The sequence below is a fragment of the Penicillium robsamsonii genome (assembly GCF_028829455.1).
Source record: "Penicillium robsamsonii strain IBT 29466 chromosome Unknown utg000005l_segment0_segment0, whole genome shotgun sequence".
In the NCBI taxonomy this organism is placed as follows: domain Eukaryota; kingdom Fungi; phylum Ascomycota; class Eurotiomycetes; order Eurotiales; family Aspergillaceae; genus Penicillium; species Penicillium robsamsonii.
In genome coordinates this window covers 324,597-339,666 of record NW_026643223.1, presented here as the reverse complement: position 1 = coordinate 339,666, position 15,070 = coordinate 324,597, and the positions used below count along the sequence as shown (strand labels likewise).

At 49.7% G+C, this 15,070-nt stretch overlaps 6 protein-coding genes across 6 annotated transcripts; 2 read left to right on the top strand and 4 right to left on the bottom strand.

The window, feature by feature from the left end:
• Positions 1 to 1,218: 1,218 nt before the first annotated feature.
• Positions 1,219 to 2,898, bottom strand: N7447_008155 (fungal specific transcription factor domain-containing protein; the record flags this gene model as incomplete). The annotated part of the gene is made up of 1 exon (XM_057232417.1): positions 1,219 to 2,898. One exon carries the CDS (start codon positions 2,896 to 2,898, stop codon positions 1,219 to 1,221), a length of 1,680 nt encoding a protein of 559 aa, XP_057081959.1.
• A 720-nt stretch (positions 2,899 to 3,618) lies between these two features.
• On the bottom strand, positions 3,619 to 5,229 carry N7447_008154 (putative actin-related protein RO7; the record flags this gene model as incomplete). Its single annotated transcript, XM_057232416.1, has 1 exon — positions 3,619 to 5,229. One exon carries the CDS (start codon positions 5,227 to 5,229, stop codon positions 3,619 to 3,621), a length of 1,611 nt encoding a protein of 536 aa, XP_057081958.1.
• Positions 5,230 to 5,563: 334 nt separating this feature from the next.
• Positions 5,564 to 8,357, top strand: N7447_008153 (crossover junction endodeoxyribonuclease; the record flags this gene model as incomplete). Its single annotated transcript, XM_057232415.1, has 2 exons — positions 5,564 to 5,577; positions 5,735 to 8,357. 2 exons carry the CDS (start codon positions 5,564 to 5,566, stop codon positions 8,355 to 8,357), a joined length of 2,637 nt encoding a protein of 878 aa, XP_057081957.1.
• A 511-nt stretch (positions 8,358 to 8,868) lies between these two features.
• On the bottom strand, positions 8,869 to 9,978 carry N7447_008152 (diacylglycerol/polyprenol kinase family protein; the record flags this gene model as incomplete). The annotated part of the gene is made up of 1 exon (XM_057232414.1): positions 8,869 to 9,978. One exon carries the CDS (start codon positions 9,976 to 9,978, stop codon positions 8,869 to 8,871), a length of 1,110 nt encoding a protein of 369 aa, XP_057081956.1.
• Positions 9,979 to 10,401: 423 nt separating this feature from the next.
• On the top strand, positions 10,402 to 12,401 carry spb4 (ATP-dependent RNA helicase SPB4; the record flags this gene model as incomplete). Its single annotated transcript, XM_057232413.1, has 3 exons — positions 10,402 to 10,679; positions 10,736 to 11,242; positions 11,297 to 12,401. The coding sequence occupies 3 exons, from the start codon at positions 10,402 to 10,404 to the stop codon at positions 12,399 to 12,401; spliced, it is 1,890 nt and encodes a 629-aa protein (XP_057081955.1).
• Positions 12,402 to 12,616: 215 nt separating this feature from the next.
• Positions 12,617 to 14,469, bottom strand: N7447_008150 (uncharacterized protein; the record flags this gene model as incomplete). The annotated part of the gene is made up of 5 exons (XM_057232412.1): positions 12,617 to 12,848; positions 12,900 to 13,120; positions 13,172 to 13,433; positions 13,513 to 14,172; positions 14,240 to 14,469. 5 exons carry the CDS (start codon positions 14,467 to 14,469, stop codon positions 12,617 to 12,619), a joined length of 1,605 nt encoding a protein of 534 aa, XP_057081954.1.
• Positions 14,470 to 15,070: the final 601 nt, after the last annotated feature.

The following is a 15,070-nucleotide window of genomic DNA, read 5'->3' as shown; positions in this document are numbered from 1 at the left end:
GGATAGAGGAGAAAGGAGGATAGAGGAGAAAGGAGGATGGAATAGTCCTTTTATGGGCAGGACTATTCATCCTCGCCCAACTCCTCATCGAAATATATACCATCATCCAGGATATTCCTAGGACGGCCGTCAAACTCCATCTTAATGGCCTCTCTCTGATAGGCATTATAAGCCCCCGAGCCCCCTGCAATATATTCACGATGAATCTGGAGCCATCGAGTAGACATATTGGCAAGCAGTTAGTCGGTTTCCTGTTGCTTCTGTTCCTCGGACGTCGACTCGGCTCGGTCGAGTCCGAACCCTTTCTTGGTCTCTTCGCGACGGATCTCTTCCTCTTGGATCGCTTGCTTCTCGGAATCCTCCACGCGTGACGCTTTTAGACCATTCGCAAGTCGCAATTTATAATGTAAATCGAAGAGTAAGTCTAAACAATACGCCCGAGCACGGACGTGTTTCAATTCTTGCTCTGGTAAACAAGCGATTAAACGAGAGCGCTTGATCTTAGTGGTTATTCCTCTCGGAGAGACCTATGATGGAGCCGGGATATCTATCTGTTCCTTCGGAGTTTCAGAACCTTTTCCGGTAGTCGCCGGCGGGGTCATGCGAATGTCGATGGGTGCTGGTCTCTTGTTAGAAATGCCTGGCCGACCGGTAGCCGGGTTCCCTGTCTCTGCAACGGCGTGTGGGTTGACAGGTTCGCTGGTCGTTATATCACATCCCCTGTTGGGTGTCTCCAAGGGATCGATGGGTCGGATCAATTCGTCTGTCTCCTGCTCTCCTGCTGGAGACTTCGGCTCTAAATTCTTAGTAGGCTTGGTTGTTGTCTCTGTCCCCTGCTCCCCCGCCGGGACCGGGTTCCGGGCTTCCTCGGATGGTACCCTGGTGAGAGGTTCAACGCTCACTCTCACCGGCTTTTCCTGACCGCCAATCTGGACGGGTCCCGCTAACGGTGTATATATATACTCTAGAGATTAAGTTAATAGGCATACTTCTTTATAGCCTTTTTAGTAGCACTTATCCTTAGGTTCCGTACTATTCTTTAAGAACTGAACTATTGCCGCTAGCTAGTTACTCTTTTTCTAGGATTCTTTAGACCTTTATTATAGTTATAAGGTATCTTTAGAAGAATATTCGGACATATTCGCCAGTGTTATATTCTCTATAGCTGCTCTCATGGAATCCAAGGGTAGATGGGTACATAGTATAATCGAGAAATTCCTAGGCAATCTCGCCATTCCATTCCAAATCCTTGAACAGCCAGTCTCCCATTCCCTGGTATTGATTAAAGAAATCACCTGAAATATCTTGCGACATATCTCCCATAGCGAGGCCTTTGTTGCGGTCCAGCATCGTAGTGAGTGGCCTGTATTCATCCGAAGATATAGCATCCGGTACCCGGGACTCGGCCCAATTTCCTAGCTCTGGAATCCCGGTTCCCATAAAGTGATATGTGCTCCCATCATTTCCCACAGCTTGTCCGAGGTCCATGAAAAATGACCAAGCCCAGGAGAGATCCGGGCCAAATCCCTCAAAAAACGGATGATGTTCTCTAGAGAGCGCCATCGACGGCAATTCGTCTATTGTGGATGTGCTCCGCTGCTTTTCAGCAATGCTCTTCAATGCTCTTAGACTGCCTTTCGCAGATGACCAGCGTTTTGCAAGTTCCTCGAGGGCCAGGTAAATGGATTCCAAGCTAACTGCTGCCTTCTCCCGGTGTGATGGTACGTTATTGCAGGAGAGAAGCCCGATTCCGGCAGCCAAAAGGTGGAATGTGAATACCGGGCTTAGGAATTGGATCTCATCTCGAGCAAGGAAGTCTTCATATATCCCGGCGATAAACGACGATGCTAAAAGCACGCCTGGTGACGCGGACTCCCCGGGGTTGGGTCGACACATGATTGCCAGGCAGGTAAAGTATGGGATGTGGAGCTGACGTGCTTCAAAGTTGTATCGAGCCAGTGTTCTTTCCGGTGATGCTGTATCATTTGAGGTACTCCGGTTGCAAAACAAACGCAGTGAGGGTGGAAGATCGCGTGTCCATCGATATAAACGATTCTCGAGGTTCTGTCGGGCCTCGCGTGTGAGGGTCTTGCGACGACAATACTCGGTGAGATGGCCCAGAATAGAACTGATCTCAACATATGCGATGAATAGAGTGGCATTTGAGCTTGAATCATGGAAATCCTCGGGACAAGGCGGTGCCACCTCACAGTCCTCCAGATTCACTGCTAGTGGCCGGCCCTGTCCTGCAGAAATACAACAATCTCTAGCCTGTCTGGTGTCAGTGTTTTTCTGTGCTAGGAAAAAAACGCATTCCTGACTTACATATAGAGTCCACCACAGTCTGCGCCTCAGGGCAGCATCTCTTTTATTCGTTGGCTCCTTGTGCAATCCAATCTGATGAGCTAACCCAACTCCCACATATCGCCAGAATCCACTGGTATTGGTGGACACATGCTCAGGACCTTCCGGGTTATACCAATGCAAAATGCACACTGCTGCGACGACAGTCACTGGATTTCTCTCATATCCAGACCAGAACAAAGCTTTCGCGCGACGATAAAACTGATGCAAAGATGCGTACGCAGTCACACCCGGTGCAGATGTGACTCGGCTCGCAGCGACGAAGACAGACTGGAGAAGTAACATGGATGGCTTCTGAGAGCCGCTTTCTTCTAGCCAGCTCCGCTCGATTATCGGCATCCATGGTGAACATCGTTCCATGAAGGTGTTAATCAATCCTTCTCGGATAGCTCGTGGTGGGAGGTCGAATGCACCTTGCAGCCTGAGTAGCTGGATATCATCTTCAGTTGGGCCATCTGCGTCTCCTTCTGGATATGATCTAGCCTGTTCTTCGTTGATTGACACCGCATCGTCAAAGTAGCGGGAGCGTGCCATGAAACTTAGAGTCGACGCCGACGAGTATGGATTAGACTCTGGTGTAATGATGTCGCCAGTACCAGCTCTATCTTGACTTGTGTCGCGGCACTGGTTCCGATCCTGGTCATGCTCGGAGCTTGTACATGGAGATCTGCCTGAGCCGATAGGACTAAAGTTGTTCAGCTCATCCCAATTCACTCGTCTCCTTCTAAGGGCTCCGGTATCATTGACGCAGTCACCATCATTACTATGGGCTCTTTTTCTCTTGCGCTCCCGTCGACTGCGCGGCAGTTAGTATTTTTACTTCACTGTCAGGAATCAATGCTCTTACGAACAGGGCCACTGATGCCGTTGACAGTTCACACATACATCGGGATTTCCGTCGAAGATACAACGGACCTAAAGAGGTCAGTATGTCTCCAGTTCTAAGATATTTCACTTGTACCTTCTTTTTATTGCACGCAACACATGCTGTAGGTGCTCTTAATGGTGGAGGACTAAAATCATTCATTTTTGTTCTGTCAGTCTCATGCATTCGAAAATCCCAAGCAGAAAAGTGACAATCGGCATCGCATCGGTATCTTCCCCGCGAAAGCCGGGGTATAGCCGAACCGACGGCTATCCTCTTTGGGATGCTCCATATTAAAGAAATAATAAAATAGTAGAAAATAGTAGAAATATTCGGGAATTGGGAATCCAACGGGGTATCTATTGTTTTTTGAAAAATGTACATAGTTTTCATGCCCAGCCTGCGAGCGTCCAACTCGACCGATCACCAGATTTCAAGCCCGATCGACGATCAGGAACAGGATGGTCGATATCTCGTGTAGCTCCAGCGAGTCCGTGCTGTAAGAACTTCTCTCGTTCAATCTCTACCATCCCCCGGATCTTCAAACTAGTTGTCAAGCTTGCACCTGCCCATGGGCCTAGAGATTCAACTTCGCGCAAGACTCCTTGGATAGGAACTGGGATATCTTTGTTTTGTCGGCGGAGCTTTTGTTCCACAAAATCAATCTCTGGTACTTCCTTCGAAGGGTCGGCCGGTGTATCATCAGTGGATGGTGCTTCCTCATTGTTCTTGGGGGTTGCAGGTTCTGGGGAAGCTTTTTGGGCTGAAAGTCTCAGCTGCTCCAATCTCTGTCGCTGTCGCTCGAGTGCTTTGCCTCGGATTGGACTCCATCCATGACGATCAACCAAGAGTGATACTTCTTTAAGGACCCGCTGCCGCAGTCCAGGAATCCGAGAACCGCCGCCCACAAAAACAATGCGGGACATGCAGGTTCCTCGTGCATCGGGGTACAGTGAGAGAAGGATGTTGTAGACAAGCAAAGGCAATGATTTTTCTTCGTCATCCAATTCATGTTCTGGGACCCCTGGTGCGAATAGGACCTTCTCGACAGGTTCGGTGAGACGTGAAAACGGCACGTCCATATATTCTTCCTCGGGGTTTGCGGGCGACGGAATCGACAATTCCTGGTCGGGTTCATCTGAACTTGTATCATCTTCTGTCTGCGGTTTGCACCAGGCAAACCGACTGACAACTTCTTCACAATACGCGAATCCAACAGAGATCTTATCCGCACTCTCCGTATCCTGGTTCCCGTCAGAACCTAAAGCAGTAAGAAGCAGCCCCATTTCCTGCATCAAATGCTTCATAGACCGTGTCGTTCTCTTCGTAGTCATCTCTCGGTATTCGTAGATCGCTGTTGCCGTGGTCTCGGCCCAGCCAATGTCGACCACCAAAGCTGATCGCAATCCCGCAGCAGTGGCCGACATGGTTGCACTGGACAGAAGGGTAACACTCGGGAAGCGCCAGCGACTGAAGAGGGTCGACAGCAATGACGACAGCAACGGATGTGGCATGAGAGATGGCAGGACAAGAACCAGGCGAGATGTGCCTGCATCCGTCAACAGGAATTGATTGTATGTTTCCCGAAACGCGCGCTCAATCTTATCCTCGACCAGGCCCAGATCAACCTCTCGAGCATCTGGCCGCCACAATTCATATACCCGTGTCCACTCTTCCACATCGACGGGTTGCGGTAGCCGTGCAGCACCGATGCTTCCCTGGATCCATCCTCGATAGTCCCCCGCTCTCCTCGAGTCTTCGGGTCCAAATCCAACCACGCACATGGGTGTGCTGCTTCCTTCAAAGCCTGCGCGGAGCCATCGCGCACCTATCTCAAATATGATCGCATCGTCTTCGCTTCGAAAGGAGGAGCTCGGTGATGTACTGCTGGCGAATGAGGGGTTTCCCGAACGTGGCTGAGGTGTATGAGGGGAGACAGGTCGTGCTGTTTGGCTATTGCGTAGACCAGAAGTTACTGATGCGCGTTTACTGGCCCCCATTGAGGGTGTATCACTCGACATGCTTAATTAGGCTCGGGCGCGTTGCTCTCCTTTCTGGGAGCAACAGGAGTCCGCGGGGTTCGTAGCGACAAGGATTCAATTCACCGACGCACAGGTTCGAGTTACAACGCCATCGGATTAAATTCAACAAAAAAGAAAAGTGAGATCTATAAGCTTGCCCGGGTTGGGGTGAAGCTCGTTGTTAGGCAACGGATCTACATCGGGCCGTCTTTATTTACTTGACAACCTCATCTCCGCAAAAACCAATACATGTACATCTTCAACTACACATGGGCCCTTTAACTGTTATTTGATTTTCCTACTTACGGTCGGCATGGGTATTCCTGGGTAAGTGAAATCTTTTTCTTGTCTTTTTTTTTTTTTGCAAGGTTCGAAACATATATATTTGTACGAGCGTTGAGTGAAGGCGCTGTGTGTACCCATCACATGGCAAGCAGAGATGCATATCTCCAGAATTCTGGATCAAAATACTAACTCTCTGAAGGCTCATCAATGCAATTGGCCCAGGAGAGCGTATCTCTTTAGCCAAGTTGGCAGTGACGCACCTGGAGCGGACAGCACGGCCGATCCGCATTGCAGTCGACATTTCGATATGGCTTTTTCAAGTCCAAGCAGGTCGGGGCGGAAGAAACCCAGAGTTACGCACACTATTTTATCGATTATTAAAATTACTTGCATTGCCAGTCCACCCGCTTTTCGTCTATGATGGACCGCAAAAACCTGCTTTCAAGAGAGGCAAAGCAGTCTCAACCCGCAGTTATGGCAGTGCGCCGATCATCAAGCGCTCCAAGGACCTCATCGAGCGATTCAGATTTCCGTGGCATGAAGCACCCGGCGAGGCAGAAGCTGAATGTGCACGATTACAGCAGGCAGGCATTGTAGACGCTGTCATGAGCAACGATGTCGATGCATTGATGTTCGGATCGTCTTTTACCATTATGAATTTTTCAAAGGAGAGCGGAAGCGGCAGCTCTTCTGCGACTCATGTGACATGTTATGCAATGGGACAGGACGGGCATGCATCAAACATACCCCTTGACCGACCGGGAATGATTCTATTCGCTATGCTTAGTGGAGGGGACTATCTTCCATCTGGTGTTCCAAAATGTGGCAGTAAGCTTGCTGCAGAGATTGCCAAGGCTGGATTCGGCGAGGATCTTCTACAGGAACTTGCGTCGCAAGCAGACGTGGATACAGGATTGAACGAGTGGAGAGAAAGACTCCAATATGAACTTGAGGAGAACGAGAGTGGCTATTTTACGAGGAAACACCCAGCAGTTCGAATTCCAGTCGCTTTTCCGGACCGACAAATCCTCGAGTACTATGCCCAGCCCAAAGTTTCCAGTGATGAAGAAATTACCTTGCTGAGTGATCGCCTCGCACAGGCTTGGGATAATAATATCGACCCCCTGGAAATCCGAACATTTGCTGCAGACCACTTCGAATGGAATTATCGATCGGGGGCAAGGAAATTGATCAGACTACTAGCCGAGCCTCTTATCTCATACAGACTCCGTCTCCAGAGACCAGTTCTAGGCGTGTCACCTGGCTTTTCATTTGTGCCCGATTGCCCACCTGGTCTGCAAAAGGTGTATCGATGTCGGTCAAGCTTTGGCACTGATGCAGTGCCAGAGCTCCAGCTAGATATGCTACCCGCAGATATTGTTGGGCTGGATCTCCTTGCCGAGGAACCAAACCCACCACTTCCATCCCAAACTAGTGTGCAGGAAGGCGAGGAAGAGGACGACCCAGAGGGAGCGGCTGGATCGCCACCTCCGACACCATCGAAGTCTCGGGTCACAAAACGATTTGATCCGTTCTCGCTCGAAAAGGTCTGGGTATTTGAAACTGTCGCAAAATTAGGTATTCCTGGAGTCGTCAAAAATTGGGAAAAGGAACAGGCTGAAAAGGCCGCGAAAGCCGAAGAAGCTGCGGCGAAGAAGAAGAACAGTACCCGACGCACCGGTCCCAAGAAAAAGGGGCCAATTGACGCTGGAATGAAACGGGGGAGCATCTTGAAATACGGAACACTCACGAAAGAAAAGTCCGAGTTATCAACAACCAAAGAAGCGCACTTGTTGGAAGCCGCTAGATCGACCCAGAATCCTCTTTCCCGACTTGTTGCCGGCTCTGGGTCTTCTTCTTCAGTAATGTTGGACCGGGAAGACGACCCTTTCTCCTCTCCGAGCATGTATATTCAGCAGAAACCCTCACTGACGATGCACTACGCTTCTCGGGAGGTCGATGATATCCTTGATTCATTCTCTTCAATGTGTAACTTGTCTCCTTCTGCAAATATCAAGCGTCACCCCATGTCGGATCAGACCCGCATTATATCAAGGCGCATAGCTTTGGGGAGCAGTCAGGTTGATGTTGAAGGATCGGACGCACTGGACATGAACCCTGATTATTCTCCGCCTCGACCGGCACGGCGCATGGGGCTCAAAGTCAGCTACTCGGTCTCCGACGTTTGTGATTCTGAGACTTTCCTAGGGGACCTTCCAGTCAGAGCAGTGACGACACTGCCCTCTCCGTCCACGAAGACTCTATCCAAGTCGAAGAAGATTCCCAAGGTGCAGTGTGAGGAAAAGGCCAGGGTTGAGCACATTGAAAAAGCCATTGAGTCCCTTTCTCTATCTTCGAGAATTGACGAGGGACAGCCTGAAAACACCGCAACTCGCTCGTTGCGTAAACCCTCAATGAAGAAGGCACCGCAAGCAACAAAAGTCCGGACTCGTTCCTCCAAGGTCAAATATGTCGAACCACCCCAATCTTGCAGTCAACCAAACCCTAAGCTCGAACTCGAGCCGGAGCATAAATTGCCATTGAGCTTGAAAACATGCGAAAGCAATGACATCAACGACGCAAATAAGCCTCCTAAGAAGTCTTCAAAGCAGACGATGAGCACAACTTCGAAACACAAGACCACGGGGCACTTGGAAAACATTATATTGCATGACGGCTTTTGGTCGATCGACCAATCTCCCCCAGAAAAAGACCCGTGCGAAGGCTCAACGGCTGATACCATGAACACAGCGCGCAGCCAGACTCAAGCTGCCAAGAAGAAAAGAATCCCACGCGTCAGCATTCTTGACCTCGTTGATTAATGTCTTTTATATACCCCTCTTCTCGTTTGTTGGCGTTTAGCATCAATTTGATTTTTCCTTGGTCTGGGGTTTTTGGGTACAAGCATGTGTGGTGCAATATCATTTTTCATTATCTTACGGCGTTGCATAGGCATGTTGAATACCTTCTGTCAAGAATCAAGCAAGTTGATGTCTCGTGAATGTACATATCTTGCAGGCATCATTGTAAATAAAAATATAGTGTGTATGTATGTGAAAAATCGTACAAAAGAGATGTCCAAATAGTAACCATGCAGAACACACATTCAAAGAATGTAAATTAAAGAAAAGAGAGTATCAAAATGGGCATAGCTTTAGCCAGCCCCTATCTAAACAAGAACCCAATTCTTTATGTAGCACAGTGCCAGAAAGCAGAGAAGCACAAGAGAAGCATGTCCAAATATTAAACGTCAGACGCCTATATATAGTATTAGAAAACAAGAAGGGAATATTGTGTAAGCGCCGATCAATCAGGGGTGTATAAAGTATCCATCTAGCCAAAGACCTTGAGGAAACCCCACAGGCCAACTCCACTCAACACGGGGATCGTCAGGTTATCATCCCAGCCCCACATGTCAATGAACTCGCTGCCGGCGGCAACAACGCCAGAGACGACGCTCATGACGCCCAGAGCCAGAGGACCAGTGATAACCGCGGAGTCACTAGCCTCCCAGCCCAGAAGGCCGCGAACGCAGTTCGGGAGTAGATTCAAGCGTCCAGTGAACATGAAGGAGTTTTCTGGGTCAGTAGGGAAAGTGCCAATGTAAGGCACGAACCAGCCCCAGAAAGCAGCGGCGGTGACAACACCCACGAGCCAGGCAGCCATAGTGCCAGCCAAGCTCTTTCCGGGACGCAGGCGGGCGGTGTAGCGGCCGTACAAACGACCGAATGTCGAGGCAGCGGTGTCACACCAGCTAAGGAGTAGTACGCTCATGACACCGACATCCTTGGGGAAGAAGCGGAGAGCAACATACGCTCCAAGGAGATACCAGATCACGCCATTGTAGCCGGCGACCTCTGTTTCGCGCATGAGGGCACCCATGCACCGAATATATACTTTGTTGACCTTCTCGAAGCGATGGCGGATCAGGTCCGTGGCTGCAATCGGTACTAGTGCCGTAAAGAGTACCGGTGTGATCTGCAGACTTTGCACGCCTCGGCCATATAATGACAAAGTCAAAAATCCGATTGACACATGCAAGACCTTGCGTGGGATCTCATGGCGGTGAATGAAACTGCGGTAGCGTGCATGGAGGGGGATCAGTCCGAGAGGAGATGGTGATCTGGACAAGTCGCGTAGGGAATTGGGAATGCTTAACGGGGATAGATGATTGTTTGAAGCAGTACCGTTTGGTGAGCGCGGCGGCGAGGCGGGTATCATGGGGTTTGATCGGCGGTTGCGCCGGGCCGAAGGTGTCGTCGGAGATCTTGATGTTCGGGCTGAGCCAGAAGTTTCAGCTGAATCTTCTGGCTGGCGCTGGCGACGCGCTGCAGATCGGGTTACTGGTGCGTAATATCCATCGGGGGTCTCGGACCGGTCAGATACAGAGGGGGTCGGTGATATCACGCGAGGTGTCTCCGGTACGGGGTTTGGCGAGGACATTTCGGGGGCCCTCAATTTAAAAGAAGGAAGCGATGCGGCTCGGACGACACCAAAAGGTGGCCGCGTACAGATATCTGCGTTGTCACAAGCGAATATGCCACGGAGCTTCAATGGGCTTGCTAACAAAGCAATAATAGGCGGGTGGTAAGCACGTGACAGTGCCTTATTGTCAATTATGGGCGAATAAGCTGGAGACACAAGATAGGAGCCCGGTACATGATGTGACCACCTAAGCACTTGTTATATTAAATGAAAGTAAAGTAAAATTAAGCAAAGCTGAGTCGAGGGAAAAAGCAGGGCGCCTCGGTTTCCGACCACAGCCGCTGTCACGTGTGCGGTATCTAATCGATAACGGATTTTTTTTTTTTTGCGACGGCGACTCGTGAAGTAATTTGACGACTCGGTGTCTGTCAGAATTAATAAATGCCTCCCAAATCGTCTTCACGAGCGTGGGATGCTCTCACGCCCCCGCTGTCAGAATGGACCCTCGACGCTGTGGGCGCAATGGGCTTCACGCGCATGACTCCAGTGCAGGCCTCGGCCATTCCTCTGTTTATGCAACATAAAGATGTGGTGGTGGAGGCTGTCACTGGAAGTGGGAAGACATTGTCGTTCTTGATTCCAATTGTGGAAAAGCTTCTTCGTCTTGACCAGCCTCTGAAGAAACATCACGTTGGAGCCATTGTCATTTCTCCGACAAGGTGGGTAATGCGCAAATCTAGGTATGCAGAGTCCGTTGCTAATATTGATTTCTCAGAGAATTGGCCGTGCAAATCCACCAAGTCCTTCTCTCGCTTTTGGAGTTCCACCCAGCGTCGGCCGCAGCGATCAAACCTGCCGAAGATGGCGCTCCTCGTGCGAAGATCTCTTCGTCGACATTGAGGGTCGTCCCACAACTTCTCCTGGGCGGCGGGACATCTCCGGCCGAAGACCTGAAGTTATTCCTCAAGAATTCGCCGAATGTATTGGTTTCTACACCCGGAAGATTGTTGGAGCTGCTTTCGTCGCCTCACGTTTACTGCCCTCAGGCATCTTTTGAAATGCTTGTCCTGGACGAAGCCGATAGACTTCTGGATCTTGGATTCAAGGACGACCTGCAGAAGATCTTGGGCCGTCTCCCTAAGCAGCGCCGGACAGGATTGTTCAGTGCCAGTATCAGTGAGGCTGTTGATCAGATTGTCCGACTTGGTCTCCGAAATCCCGTCAAAATTGCTGTCAAGGTCAGAGGAGGAGCTGGTGTCGAAGAAAAGCGCACCCCAGCAAGGTATGTCTTTCGATCCGTTTTCCGAATTCAAAGACCCATCTAACCGCTGAACAGTCTGCAAATGACCTACATGACGACACCTCCGCTTCACAAATATGCCGTTCTGAAGCACATCCTTTCCACGGTCCAGCCCACACCTCAAAAAACCATTTTCTTCGTATCGACATGCTCCAGTGTCGACTATCTCGCCACAATACTACCCATAATCCTAGGAGACGAGTTCGTGCTGGTCCCACTACACGGTAAACACCAAGCCAACGTCCGCCAAAAGAACTTCAACCGCTTCACTACCTCCACCACCCCCTCCATCCTCCTCACCACCGATGTCGCCGCTCGCGGTTTAGATATCCCATCCGTCGATCTAGTGGTCCAGATCGACCCACCTTCCGACCCCAAAACTTTCATCCACAGATGCGGTCGTGCCGGTCGTGCCGGCCGCCGAGGCCTCAGCATCGTCCTCATCCATCCCGGCCGCGAGGAGGACTACGTCTCATTTCTGGAAATCCGCAAAACCCCCGTCGCGCCATACAGCCTACCCGAGTTCACTGACGAACAAGCCATAGCCTCGATAGACAAAGTCCGCAAAGCCGTGTTGAAAGACCGCGCGATGCACGACAAGGGCCAAAAGGCATTCGTCAGCTGGCTGCGCAGCTACAGCAAGCACCAAGCAACCAGTATCTTCCGAGTTGCAGATCTGGACTGGGAAGCTCTCGGCAAGGCATGGGGCCTCCTCAAGCTGCCGAAGATGCCTGAAGCGCGCTCCTTTGAAGGAGATCGGACGTTGGGCATTAAGCTTGAATGGTCCAACTACGCGTACAAAGACAAGCAGCAAGAAAAGCGCCGCAAGGAGGCTTTAGAGGAGGCTGCTAATGGACAAGGTGCTGATCAGGGATCTAACAAGCGCCGTGCTACGGAGAGTGTGGCTTGGAGTCAGAAGACCGAAGAACGTGATAAGAAGTTCAAAAAGAAGGAGTTCAACAAGGCACGGAAGGAGAAAGAGAGATGGGCACAATTGCCAGAGGAGGAGAAGCAGAAGGCCCTTGAAACGGAGCGCATGCTGGAACAGATTCGTGCTAAGAACGAGCAGCAGCGGTTGTTGAACCTAGCTACCAAGGCCGAGGAAGCAAAGGCCGGAACTGAGTTCAAGGGTTTTGACTAGATCAAAAAATAGCATAGATATTTATCTCGATACCATGTGTGTTTTATTCTGTGCTACTCGTCCACCTCTGCAATTGACTTGCGTTGTATTCTAAGCCTTCGGCTATGGCCAGGGACAGTGTCAAAACAGAATCGTTAATAATATCATGAACGTCTGATATAAGATGTGTTGATATAGAGCCAACAATATTTGATATACATCCAGCTCCGCAGGAGCTAATAAACATAGACAAAGTCTTCGTTCTTCAGGTCGGTCATGTCCTGCAAACCGTTGTCGTCTTCCACCGAGACCTTTTGGTCCCGAACATCCTCCAGCTCCATGACCTTTGTCTCTTTCCGCTGATCCTTGTCCAGCATAGACATATCAGCCATAGGGCCCACTTTGCCGAGTTCCACGCGTCGCTTCTCGTGCTGCTTGTTCAAATACATGAGATAGAAAGGAGTGAGGCTACAGAGGTTAGTCAAATAAACCACAGTCAAGTTAGAGTATACCACATACCCAGAGATAGTCCCAACAGTGACAAACATAGCAAGGTTGGCTATAAGACCCGTTCGGTATAATGGTGCCTCCTCGGTAGAGTAAAGAAGCGGCCCAATAACATTGCCAGCACACATACCGATGAATACTATACCAGAGGTACACTTCTTCTTAGTATCACCTGCAGTATTCTGTGCTTGCCAGGCATAGATCAGTGGGGTGATGGATGCCATTGTAGAGACCTGGGAGAATATTAATTGCAGATCTTATAAATCACCATGTTAGGGACATACCAAGTAGTAACCGAAGAGTAAGACCCCCTTGTTGTGTCGTGGGACAGTAAGCATCATGATGGCTCCGACGCTGGGTAGCACGCTGGCTCCGGCTATAACAAGTCCCTTACGTTGGGTCCATGTGGCTAGCCATCCAGTGATTAAAATAGCCAGAATCTGAATGACCCCGAAGGGAATATTGAATAGGATTGTTGTGAAGCTGTCGAATCCGAATGACTTGACGATCAAGGAACCGAAGCTCGAGATGCCTCCGCTTGCAATACTATTACAATCTCTGGTTAGTTAAAATTCTTTCTTTTTCTTCGCGTGAGAGTTTAGCAAAAAGCGTGATGGGTACTTACGAGATAGCTATAATCGAGAAGAACCAGCACCAAGTTTTAAGGTCCAAGATAACCTCTCGAGCATGATCCCATCGCCATTCCTGGTTAGAAATGCCCATCTGGTTGGCACGCAGTCTCTCGGTAGCAATGAGTTTCTCCCGCTCACTCAAGCACTTGGCTTCCATCGGGGAATCAGGCATTAACCAGAAAACGAGAAGAGAATAAGCCACTGTCAAAAGACCACAGAACATGAAGATCGTCTGGTACCGATATAAAGTCTTGCTGTGGATATGTCCAAGGCCATAGGTGAGAAGACTCCCAATAATAGAGGTCAGGCCATTCATTGCATTCCAGTAGCTGACGCGCAAAGTCTGTTCACTTCGACGCCACCACATCTGTGTGATAGCAACACAGCATGGTGCAATGCAGGACTCGAATGAGCCAAGGACAAAGCGCATACCGAGAAGCGACGGAAAATCAGTGCAAGCGGCCATAATGGCAAGTGCTGATCCCCAGAGGAAAATAGCACTGGCGAGGACTTTTCCGGTGGGGAGCTTCACTAGAATTAGGGCCACGAGAGGTTGCATTATCAATTGTGCAAGGTAGAGGATAGATCCAAGCCAGGAATATTGTAGGCCGACTAAATGAGCATCTTCTTGCAGGCCGAAAATGGAGACATAACTAACCAAATGGCAAATTAGGAAAACGTTGGGTCTGGAAATCATGTAGTAGAAACAAGCATAGTTACCTCAAGGAACTTTTGTCAAGCTGTTGGAAGAAATAGGCCCACAGAACAAGCACAAGGACTCGCTTGTCGATACGACGGAGAACGGCTTTCTCCTCTTCGTAGGTGAACTCAGTCTCAGTCGCATGGCTAGTCAGAAACTCAACTGCTTTCGAACGTGTAGCCCGTTCATGGCGCTGTTCCTGCGTCTGTTCCTGGACTGTTGAGATTTCATCATTCGCTTGGATAGCCATGGTGGATAATATAACCAGGGGTGGGAGGGGAACCCAAGTCCAACTTGCTTAAGTGTTCCAGGCAAGGAGTGCAAAGCCTCTTATCTTCCTTTTCTCTTCCCGATAGTTCGTCATCGCTCTAACCCTAGTATATAGAGCAAATGTCGGCAAAAGCATAATGAAGATAGGTCTATGTTCCCACGGCCTGGTAGCATCGTGGCGTCTAAGTCAGTTTTTGCACCTATCAAGAGCAGCTAAAACATGAACTAGAGCAAATACAAGCAAAGGTGGCCAACTGATCATTTGAAGGCTTGGCCAATATTGCGGGGAAGTGCGCAGGCGAAGTCGTCGCTACAAATTAACCCGAAGGATACATCAACATCCTTGCTACTCCGTATACTTCCCCGCATTCTGAGGCTATATCGGTAGATCTAATGGCCAATCCTTGCGGCAAAGTCTCCCATTTAGCCCCATTTAGCCCGGTTTAGCCGTAGCTTGCTTGATGTAGATATGCAAAGTACGTGGGCACTTGGCAGTAACCGGACCAATCTCCTTTGAACAGGGACCAGAGCTAACATGTCGCTATGAGAAGCACAAGGGCTTTTGAGCATGAGTATTCATA